The sequence below is a fragment of the Pleurodeles waltl genome, chromosome 5 (genome assembly GCF_031143425.1).
Source record: "Pleurodeles waltl isolate 20211129_DDA chromosome 5, aPleWal1.hap1.20221129, whole genome shotgun sequence".
Taxonomy (NCBI): domain Eukaryota; kingdom Metazoa; phylum Chordata; class Amphibia; order Caudata; family Salamandridae; genus Pleurodeles; species Pleurodeles waltl.
Genome location: NC_090444.1, coordinates 1,137,355,172 through 1,137,367,588, shown reverse-complemented (window position 1 = coordinate 1,137,367,588; position 12,417 = coordinate 1,137,355,172). Strand labels below are relative to the sequence as shown.

The window sequence follows — 12,417 nt, the reverse complement described above, 5'->3', positions numbered from 1 at the left end:
GCATAGGTAGAAAAACTTGTTTTGTTGCCCGCCTTTTTCCTGTTTACCACCTTTACTAACCACCACAAAACTTTGCATCCTCGGCCAATGTAGAAAAAGGAATAGGTCTGCAAAGTTTCTTGGAGATTTGTCACATGGTAGCAAAGTCATTAGCAAGCAAAATCCCTGTGGATTTGTATCTCTGGGAATCCTAGCTATACTACAGAGTTGGTATCCATTTGATGAATCTTCACAAAAATTTCTAAAAAGTAGTCTCATCTACCGCTGCTTCTTCCTGAAAAAGGTTTGAGGTGATCCATCAAGTGGGGACTGAGAAAAAGGTAGGGGGTCCAAAAATGTGTTTTCCTCATACAGGTTTCCCTAGAAACTTACACAGCTACAGCCAAACTGGCTAAATGGATGTACACCAAAATGGGCAGAAAGCTGGACCTTGATTCAGAAAGTGTGTTTTTTGTGATTTGGTGTGAATTCTTCCAATAATTTTTGAGAAATTCAGCCTCACATTTTATGAGTATTTTTCATCGCAGTCCCATCATGTAGATCCAAAAGCTTCAGGACACGTTGTGATTGGCTCAATCGCTTAATTTATTATGTTCTTTTTGCATGAATCTGAAAAGTCTTAGTAGTAGCAGAAGAAGTAGTAGCAACAGTAGTAGTAGTAATGAACAAAGATGAACAGATCCCACCACAAGCATTTTTTTAATGAAATTGTAGTTTACCTTTCCTTTTTTTTCCCTTAATCCCTTTGGAACCAGATTATACGGCAAGTGTGTGGTGATAAGACGTGGTGATGGACGCTTGATGTGATCTACATTCCTAAAGTTGTATTCAATCCATGGGACTTGGTCGGCCGTTTGAATAATTTCTGTTCCATTCCGATAACCTTCATTATAAATTAGACTTAAAATTTGCTGCATCCAAACGGTTCCTGTAAAAATTGACACTTTAATTATCAGGTCGCTGCTCAGTTATTTTGCAGGTGCAAAAATATATGACAATTCAAAAGGTTCTATTTTTTCATTGCAAATTCTATTTGGAACTGTGAGGTATGGACGAAAATCACAGTAGTTTGTATCTAATGTGCATGAAAATAGAAATTTGCCACCACTGAATTTCAACCCGTTTTTTAAGTTGGAGTAATATCCCCATACTGAAATGTGCTGCTGAGAAAGTCGCATTCTGTCTGAACAAATCAGCTCTCCCTTTGTTAAAACAAGATACAACATCAACATATGCCAGATACCCTTCCACTGTATTATAACTGCATTGTAATACGGCAGGCAGAATAACCGCATATCTTGAAACAGTATCCTGTCTGTAAAACTCTAAATAAAGTCGTGAAATTAATAAGCAACAACATAATAAATTCCACAGTTCGAAACATACTTGTTATGAAACATTAAAAGTATACTAAATCAGAAATCTCACACACAACTCCAGTACAACTATACACAAATGTCAGAAGATTGTTAACAAACTTGTTGGGATGCGGCAGCTGCCCAAACAATAGTTATTTTCACTGCCAAAACCTTCGTTAACAAACAGTGGCAGGTACTGTGGGTACAACAGTGCTAGTCTCCATATTTTATATGGTAAGCATATAGTACAAGGGTGCTGTGTAGATAACAGGAGAGGGAACTCATCTTTCTCACCGAAGAAAGTTTTAGTAACCTGACTTTGTAGAATGGATTACAACTCCAGCTGCAAGCACAGCTGAATTCCAGTAAGTAATACAATTATATGTAAACGGTCAACCGCTTAATTTATAGCAGCTTATGTGTGGATAATGCTTAATATCAGCCTGGTTCATTTAGTACAGCTAGGTAACCAGGCCATACTAGGCTACATTTCTGTAAGGGCATGTTTAAACGTTGTGCACAAGCATTTCTTTTAATTTGCTTTTAGGAAAATCATTGAAATTCAGTTACAGTCTTGGGCCCAGATTTATGGATGGCTTGCATTGCCTTTGCATCATGCAAAGTGACGCAAGGCAGCACAAGCACTTAAGTCACATTTAGTAAGCAACGCACAGCCACATTGTGCGGCTCTTCGTTGCTTAGTAAATCTGGAGTAGAGCAAGGCAGCTCAAGTGGTTGCCTTGAGTTACTGTGCATTGGGAAAGATTTCCATGGGTGGAGTGTGGGTGTGCCCATTCATCCAACCATGATTTTTGGTGCAATAACAGATTTTACTAGGACTAGCAAACATGGGAATGTGTCAAAATGCTACCCCTTCCGAAGTGAGGTGTAACTAGGAGAAATATGTTCATTTCTCCTTGGTATTTCCTCTTTCTTTATGTGCGGCATCCTGCAGCACACATAGAAAGAGGATCATGCATTTGAGGATTGTTTTTGTGCAGGAAGGGTACCTTCCAGCACAAAAACAATCCTGCCTGTAATGCAAGGACCCCTGCACCACAACGCAAGGGTGCCTGCACTGGTGCTTGGCAGCCATAAGTCTGCCAGTGCATAGAGATAGTAGGAAAGCACCACATGTTAGTAAATATGCAGCATTCCTGCTCTCTCCATTTGACGCAGCACATCAAGTTCACAACAAATGTCTGGGCCGTGGTGACTCTGTACATGCAAAAGTATCATTATTAGTGGCCCTAGCTGTAAGGTGCATTTGAAACAATTTGAATGTTAATGTGGTAAACCTCTGCTGCTATTATCATTGTTAAGAATGTGTAGAACAGTCCATTGTACTAAGTTGAATGTCCCTTTTTTTGCCCAATGAAAAACATTTGCAAGTAGGTGGTTTAAAATTATTAGCTGGATTGGGTTGCTGTGGAAATAACCTTTTAACACCACCAGTCTATATTATAATATACCATGAAACTGTGTGAAATCTACAGCATAAGAAAATATCTGCAAAAATTATGAGTGTAAAACTTGGGGTATTGGTTGAGGGGGTGAGAATTCACCTAAAATAATAATCACAATTCTTGTCAGGATGAATTACAAAAAGCCACTAAACAAACCTATGCTTAACCCTCTAGTAGCTTGGCACAAAGGCACTCAAACCTACCTAAGAGGCAATGTGCAATGTACTTTTGCAGTACTCAACAGTGATAATGTATAAACACAACACAAGAAAAAAAAAATTAAAATAAAGTTCAATAATTTAAATGACAGCAAAACGACAAAAATACTCTGAATGGAACCAGAGTTATGAATTTCCAAAGGTTAACATTCAAGTAGTGCCAAGAAGCATTAAGCACTTACTGCGGCTATCTGGTTGTGCTAGACTGGGCCAAAGTCAAATGTTAAGGCCAACCACAATGGAGCATGGGTTGGATACAGGAACTAGATTTGCCCCGGTTAAAAGTTTTACTTTCAGATTTAGGGCCTGATTTAGATTTTGGCAGACCCGTTACTCTGTCACAATGGTGACTTATAGCCCACCCGCTGAAATATAGATTCCATAGGTTATAATGGGATTCATGTTTTGGCTGATTGGCTATCTGTCACAGTTGTGACAGAATAATCCATCTGGCAATATCTGAATCAGGCCCTTAGTCTTTGGAATGGAAGTCAAAAATACTCAGTGGGGCAAGGCAGCAGGTTATAGCTGAAGAGGGATCCACATCATCGCATAACTGCTGGACAAGGTTGTGGTGAAGCTGTTGATGTTGGAGGGAAAGATCAGAGCAAGGTCCCTCACTGGCCAGATACTTCCAGCGTCTTCTCTCAGTGAAAATTTCCACCTTCAGACTTAAGGCTTGATTTACAGTTACTCCATCACAACAGTGACAGATATCACAGCCGCTGAATTACAAGTCCCATAGGATATAATGGACTTGCACTGTGGTGGACGGGATATCCTTCATGTTTGTGATGGAGTAACCTGGTCCGCAAAACTCTAAATCAGGCCCTTAGTCACTTTTTTGGAGTTCAGATTCCTCCAGCAGTCCAGGGATGCAATCTGTTGCCAAACAGGGCTCCATGAGACTAGTAGACCTTTCTGTGACATCCAGCTGAAATTGATTTGCTGCTGTGATAAAGCTCTGAGCAGGAGCATCCTGAATCTTTGGTCAAGTGCAACACACCTTCATCTAATTGACTTGGCAGTTTTCTATTTTGACAGTTCCCCAGGCAAAAAGACTTGAAAACGTTTCTAAGGTATCGGTTTGATGTTCAGGTTAGGTAGGAGGAGTACACTCTGACACAAGCCAATAATTCTAGGACCTGAGAAACTCATTTTGGGGGCCACGACTCGCCACACAGAAGCCAGAAGCAGGGTTCAGAGCAAATCCAGTTGAAACTGGTCACCTTGTCTGTTGCAGGAAAGGCCTCTGGAAGTGACCCCCAGAGTCACTTTTTGGGTGCTGGAGTCAAGGCATTTAGGCCCAGCCTTCCTTCAGGATCTTCAAAGAGCAGGGCAGTCCCTCTTCTGATACTTCACCAGTTCAGGAGTACTCTCAGGATGGTACTGGGGGTGACACTTATATTTTATAATGGACAAAGCCTCCCTAGTGGTCACTCAAAACTGGTTCTAGGGCAAACCCTGTCCCACTGGGATTGGTGCCTATCTGGCTAGTAGGACAATGCAGAAGGTAGGCTAAGGTGTGAGTTACATCTGCTTGCGACAATGTAGGCACTTTTGAAAGCACAATTAAGTTCTTATGCAGAGCTCAGATGACCATTCTGTCATGGAGAAAACAATCTCTCCACAGCCAAACACTTTGTCCACTGTCTGGGACCAATACACATCTTTCCACTGCAGATTCATTAACAGTCAGGTGACACTGAACAATGTCAGAAAGACACATTTGCCCTAACAGGGAAATGACAACTCTTTAAAAGTGTTATTATAAAAACAGTAATTTGGAATCTGACTGCATTATTATATTGAATTTTAAATTACTAATAATTGAGTCACTAAATCATTGTTCCAGCTATTCCCAAACTGAAATTATGTATTATAAGGTGTTATTACGTAAACCAGTGTTTTTTATGGGAGAGCCAGACTTGCTACAGTGAAAAACGACTTTGCAGGTATTTCACTGACAGGGCATGTAAACCTGAAGTACACATGTACTACTATTTATATACCATGCACCCTGCCCAATAGATAGGACATACCATAGAGGTGATTTATAGGCTTTAAAGGGGATTGATATGCCTGGACAAATTTTTATCTTGCCAGGTTGAATGGGTAGTTTAAAACTGCACACAGGCAGCAAAAAGAGGCCTGGTGATATGTTTTACAGTGCTACTTTAGGGGTGGCATATTAAGTACTGCAGCCCACTTGTAGAATTTTTTTACAGGCCTTGGGCACATGTAGTACCATCTACTAGGTATTTACAAGTAAATTAAATTTGTCAATTAGGTGAACACTAATTTTACCATCTTTAACAGGAAGAACAGAAGCAGTTTTCCACTGGTTAGCAGGGATAAAGTATGCAGAGTCCTATGGCCAACAAAACAAGTTCAAGTAAAGAAGACAAAGGTCAGGGGAAATACCACAGAAAAGATGGCCATTTCCAACAATGTGGATTTAAGCTTGAAGATTTGTGTTTTAGACAGTTAGATATCTTGCTTGTTATTTTAGAGATCCATTGCCACATTATTTTTCGATTCCTCTAGCTCTGTTCAGAACAGAGAGAACTGCTGTTTATTATATGTAGAACATGTTAGACACATGTGGTCCTTTTGCATTTAGAATTTACTATATTAACTTTTGCTTTCTGTAAGGATAACTTTGACCTGTTAATAAATCTGCTTATTTGAGAATCTGAGAAACCTAGTCATGCTTATTTTTCTTTAATGGTCTTGGCTGAGTATTTGAGCAATGGATTCTCAGGCCTCATTTTCAAGGTCTTTGCGCCACTGCTGCATCATTTTATTTTATGTAACAGTAGCACAAGCTGTGCTCTACACTGCTCCACATTTAGAAACTGGCGCATTGGGCCCAATTCGCCAGTTTGTAAAACCTTGTGTGACATTATGCCTGCCCCATGTATAATGTATGCAAGGTAGGCATTCCTACAGACAACGCTACACAGAACTCATGCACTGAAATTTACAACATTTCAATCAATCAATCAATCAATCAAGGTATTTATAAAGCGTGCTACTCACCCGTGAGGGTCTCAAGGTGCTGGGGGGGGGGGGATCACTGCTGCTTGAAGAGCCAGGTCTTGAGACGCCTCCGGAAGGCGAGGTGGTCCTGGGTGGTCCTGAGGTGGGCAGGGAGGGAATTCCACGTCTTGGCTGCCAGGTAGGAGAAGGATTTCCCTCTGACGTTGGTTCAGCGGATGCGAGGGACGGCGGCGAGAGCGAGGCTGGTAGAACGAAGTTGACAGGTGGGTGTGTAGAAGGTGAGGCGACGGTTGAGGTATTCGGGGCTCTTGTTGTGGAGGGCTTTGTGTGTGTGGGTGAGGAGCCTGAAGGTGATCCTTTTGTTGACGGGTAGCCAGTGCAGGTGTTTCAGGTGGGTGGAGATGTGGCTGTGGCGGGGTACGTCGAGGATGAGGCGTGCAGAGGCGTTTTGTATGTGCTGAAGATGTTTCTGAAGTTTTGCTGTGGTTCCTGCGTATAGGGTGTTTCCGTAGTCCAGGCGACTTGTGACTAGGGCGTGGGTCACAGTTTTTGTGGTGTCGGTGGGGATCCAACGGAAGATCTTTCAGAGCATGCGGAGTGTGTGGAATTTCACTGTGTCATTCTGTGACATCACTGTGTCAGAATTTTACCACCTGCTCAGAGCAGGCGTAAAACTGACATTGGGCTTTTCTCAATGGGGGCCTCTTGCCGTTGCTGGAGTAGCGTCATTTTTTTATGCTAATCCATCAATGTGTGAGTTTAGTGCCACAAATATGTCAGAATTTCTGACGCATCTGTGAAAATGTGTGCCATTGAGGTTTGTATTGTAAATACAGCTCATCCATGGCTTCGTTAGGGAGTCGTAGGGCAGCACAAGAAATCAGAGCCAATGTGTCAGATTCCTGTAAATGAGGCCCTCAGTTTCCTGTGAATTGACCATTTTAATGGTAATTCTATTGGAGCGTCAACATACCCATGAATGTATTTAGTTCAGATCAATCTACTGTGTCCTCCAACGGCAGAAAGTGGTATTCATATGTTGATTAAATTGAATCAAACCATTAGAACAGCAATCAAAGGAGAAGGCTCAGCATTCACACAAAATCTCAGAACCATGACCTACTCTATTTTATAACTGCCAAATTTATTTTCAGGTTATGATATAATTTTCAGTTAAAGTAAGGTGAACCTTGACATGTTACTAATTATGTTTCAGATAGTGCTTCACACTGGTCCTTTCTCGGAACATCTTAAACTTGCTGCACTTCTTGCACAATTGTCATCTCTCTACATCCAGCTACCATTCCAGTGGTGAAACTGCATTTCCACTCCTCATATCCAGGTCATTTCTACCGGGATAACTGACTTGTGAATCCTCCTAACAATACCCAATTATTTGACTATGTTTCATTAGATGAACCAGTAATTCCTCTTGAATACAGACAGCACTGAAATTATATTAGCGTGAGAAACTAATGCCATCATGCCAACCTTTGTCTTTCCCATAGCTTAGTTTAGTTTCAATGATTTATAAAGCACATGGCTACCTGAAGGCCTCCCGTTGCTAGAACAGACTGCAGGGAAGAGGATTATGCTGTGAACAATAAAGTCTTCAAATTCCTATGGAAACAGAGTTCTTGACTATCTTGACAGAGCTCCAAGGGAACTGAGTTACAGAGATTTGCAGCTACATATGCCAAGGATCTGCTCTCCCCACAACGCTCTCTTGACCCGAGAGATCTTAATCAGGGAGGCCGTCGAGGATCTGAGAGACCTGTGAGGGATATAAGCTGTATGCCTTGGAAGTGACCTATTAACTGCTCCTAAAGTAAGCAAGTAGGGTGCAGCTCTGAAGTGACAGCAAAGCAGTATGCAGAGTTTGTGCTTTGTTTTTGGCTCTCTTGCCAAACTTTATTGTTTTTCTAAATCAAACTCCCACAGAGGGAGTTTGATTTATTTAAACGTGATTTAACTTATTTAAACTTAAAACAAAAGTCCTTAATGTAGTCAGAGGATGCCTTGCATGTAGTTTTGTATAGGAAAATGCATTGATGGTTGAGATGCCCAAAACATGGTGGACTTTGACATTTCCCCTGTGGAGGATCCTTCAAAAGGTCAGGTGATTCAACAGGAAGAGCCTGCTGAGGTTTGTAGGCAGAAATGTGTTGTTCTAATATCTCTAAATGAGGTGGATAACTTCTGAGGCATATGAGGACAAGGATGGGGAATGATTCACAAAGGCAGGTGCAGCAGGAAGAAGAGGAGCAGGAGACACTTTTAGGGCATTAAACTTAAACCTTTCCACTTCAAGAAAATGTGTCCTGTCTGTCTTGCCTCTATGAACCTCTCTCTTTCTCTGTGCTCTAGACATCCTGGACCTCACTATGAGTTCAGGGCTAAATTTCAATCCCTATGCAAAAATGCTCATATGGAAATTGGAATTATGTTTTGTGTGATAATTATCAGACCCTCGCAATTTCGCCCTCATGAATTCCACCAGGTCAAACATGCCAAAAATGAGAAACAAGCTCAGAAAATAGGCAAATCATGTGTAATTCGGTGCCACTGTGTTAAAAATGTTTTCCCCATATTATGCCTCATTTTCCAATTGAAAACTCTGAATAGGAAGTATTTACCACATTTAATATATACCTCATCCAGTGGTAATGGTATGTACCATATGTGGTAATTAGCCCACCCCATTCTGACATACATAATAATAGTGTATGCCTTTTGCTATGTCAATCTCCAACTGCTTAGTTTGGAGACTAATATCCTCTTGGAACTAGGGGCCACAGGACTGGAACAGAATAAATTCAATGTGGCCACAGACTACAAAGGACTGCGTTTATCCCAGAAAAGGTCTCCCTACTATCCATGATATGGTCATCAGTAATCAAATAACCCTAGCCTTGTTGACTTCAGCTCACATTTTTTTTTAATTGCCTGAGCTTACACTTTCATTAAAAGCCTCAACATTCATGGCCGTAAAAGATGTTATTGATTTCCACAATTTGCTTCTTTACAATGTAGAAGGAATCAAGAGTGGAGGTTTATTGCACTGCAAAAATGTATTCCTTAATATTCAGACTAAGGGCCTAATTTAGACTTTGGCTGCAGGATACTCCACAACAAATGTGTTGGATACCCTGTCCACTCTTGTTAGTGCATTATATCGTATGGCACTTATAATAAGGCATGTGTGACATCTGTCTACCACCAAACTCTAAATCAGGCCTTAAGATCTGTACTACTAGAAGATAATGGCAGAAGTTTTCTTTTGAAAAAGTCCTATCAGTCACAAGAACAATGTAAGAATAACAAAAATGAGATAGCAGATAACCCCCATTGTCCAGAATGTAAGTTGCTTTGACTGAGATAGAAAATTGTCCCCCACAGGCTTCTTTTCTCTCTAGTTAGCTTAGTTGAGCAACCAAAGTATAATTGAAAGGAAATGGTGTGAGGAGTTCTAAAACTCCACAAGTATAACAGTTGCTGTGAAAATGTGAATGGAACACTAATATATATATATATATATTTTTGTGTTTTTTTTTTTTTTTTTTAAACTAGATGCTAACTATAACTACCTACTGGCAACTGCCAGTAGGTTGTATATATATACATATATGTATTTTTTAACTAAAAAAAAAAAAAAAAAAGCTTACAGTAACGTTACTGTTAGGCATGATAAAAGGATCTGTTTTTTTTTAAATAAACCTTAGAAATTCACTAGATAAAACAAAGGCTAAAGTAATGTTATAGTTAGGTGAACATGTCAATGACTCATTAATGTTTTGAACTAAAAAAACTAAAAAATTAATGAGTTATATTTGGCAGCGCTATCTATAACCTGCGCGCCAGCCTTGCACTGGATAGGACCTCACACACAACATCATGCAATGTTCTGGCATCATTTATGACATCAATAATTCTATCTCAAATTACAACATTGATGACATCACTGATGACATCATACAAGCTACGTTTCCCGCACATTGCTGTGTAAATTATTATGGTATTAGAGGTATAAACAGAGGTCTGACAGTAAGTACAAAATAGCTTAGGGGAAGATCAGGCATTATTACTACCAACACAGAAACAACTCACGTAGGTGTTGAAAACAAGCATTGTGTTCAGCATACACTTAAACATTACGGGTAGCATAGTTCACATTAACAATCAACCACAGATATAGGTGATACCCCCATTGAGTACAGTGTTCAATCTGTATACAACTGTTCAGAGAAAGCGAAAATAGTGAATGCCAATTCCAAAACAAATGCCCTGCTCTGGAGAGCTTTTATCTGTTTATATCCCCTGACAGACACCAAATCTACATTAAGAAATGAGGTTAATATCAGTAGAGAACAGAGTACTATAAACAGTGTTTAATTTATGGATAGAGTTAATTCTATACAACACGGTTTGCAAAAAGTGAAACTCTCAAGAGAAATACATCAGATTACTCAAAAGAATCTACTAGGAACAGTGTACATTCTATGCAAAAGTTGTCAAAAAGACACTATTTCTAAACATAGCCAAGATCTAAAAGTGCTCAAGATCATACTTTCTGCACCTTTTATACTGTGGTGAAAACTTTACAGATATCCCATCCCTCTTTAATAAAACAAGGCTGCTTATAAAAGTTAGTATCTACTAACTAGAATCGTTCTCCTGCTGGAAACTTTTTCTGCAGAAACAAAAAGTTGAGTGGAGCATAATGAATACAAGTCAACTGTCCCCTGCACACAGAGGTACTTTTGAATGCAAACATTCATACCGTGTTCAGGACCTCTACATAGCTGTGGTGCATTACAAACACCTGCATTTTGTAAACACTTACCCCATTAGCTGAACCAGGTTTTAAAAAATTAGGTTGAGAAGTAATATGGTAGTTACCCACTACTATGTAAACTAAAAAACAAACTAACACACTCATTGGATGATGTCATCAGTGATATTGTTAGAAATGGGGACTTTGGTTGACAGTCAGGTTACCCCCTGTTCAAGCAAGGACCCTCACTCTAGTCAGGGTAAAATAGAATCACCCTCAGCTAGCCCGTGCATACCCCCTTGGTAGCTTGGCAGAGCAGTAGGCTTAACTTCAGAATGCTAGGTATATAGTATTTGTACCAACACACACAGTAATTTAAGAAAAACACTACAAAGTGACACAACACAGGTTTAGAAAAATAGAAAATATTTATCGAAAAAATACAAGACCAAAATTACAAAAATCCACAATACACAAGTCAAGTTATCAATTAAAAAGCAAAAAGAGTCTTTATGTAGTTTAAAACACACACTAACACTGTTAGCCTGAAAATGTACCTTGGGTGCGTCAAAAATAACCCTGCACGGGCGAATGTGCATCAGAAAGGATTTGCGATGCGTTGATTTCACTCACGAGCGAGACCTTGCATCGTTTCTCCTTTCGGTGGGTCGGGCACATCATTTCTTCTCTCTGCAGGAGAGCGATGCGTCGATCTGGTCAGAACTCTCGGGTCCGGGCAGGCCTTGTGTTGTTTTTACACACCCAGCGGTGTTTGCATCGGAAATCCAGCCGCACAATGATCCGAAAACCATGCAGGGTGGGTTACGATCTCCCAGTCAGCGATGCTGTGCGTAGTTTCTCCAGCTCCGTGCGTCGATTCTTCGGTCGCGTTTCCGGCGAGCGGCGATTTTCAGCCGCAGTGCATCGTTCGTTCAGCCGCAGATCGGAGTTGCGTCAATCGTTTCCCCACACGGCGCTCTTTGCATGGATTTCCTCCGCTTAGGCTGCCAGTTTCTCCTTTCAGGGTCCCAGGAACTGGATGGGCACCACAGGACAGAGTAGGAGTCTCTACAGAGACTCCTGGTGCTGGCAGAGAGAAGTCTTTGCTGTCCCTGAGACTTCAAACAACAGGAGGCAAGCTCTAAATCAAACCCTTGGAGATTTCTTCACAAGATGGAAGGCACACAAGGTCCAGTCTTTGCCCTCTTACTCTGGCAGAAGCAGCAACTGCAGGATAGCTCCACAAAGCACAGACACAGGCAGGGCAGCTCTTCTTCCTCAGCTCTTCAGCTCTTCTCCTGGCAGAGGTTCCTCTTGGTTTCCAGAAGTGTTCTAAAGTCTGTGATTTTGAGTGCCCTTCTTATACCCAATTTCTCCTTTGAAGTAGACCTACTTCAAAGTAAAGTGTCTTTTGAAGGTGAAATCCTGCCTTGCCCAGGCCAGGCCCCAGATACTCACCAGGGGGTTGGAGACTGCATTGTGTGAGGGCAGGCACAGCCCTTCATGTGTGAGTGACCACTCCTCCCCTCCCTCCTAGCACAGATGGCTAATCAGGATATGCAGACTACACCCCAGCTCCATTTGTGTCACTGTCTAGT

At 41.0% G+C, this 12,417-nt stretch overlaps 1 protein-coding gene across 1 annotated transcript in view; it reads right to left on the bottom strand.

The window, feature by feature from the left end:
* Positions 1-12,417, bottom strand: part of LOC138296318 (amine sulfotransferase-like) — a 499,213-nt gene that overhangs the window by 277,936 nt on the left and 208,860 nt on the right. The window contains exon 4 of the mRNA XM_069235354.1: positions 720-928. Within this exon, the coding sequence (XP_069091455.1) occupies positions 720-928 (209 nt within the window). The remainder of the gene's footprint in view (positions 1-719; positions 929-12,417) is intronic.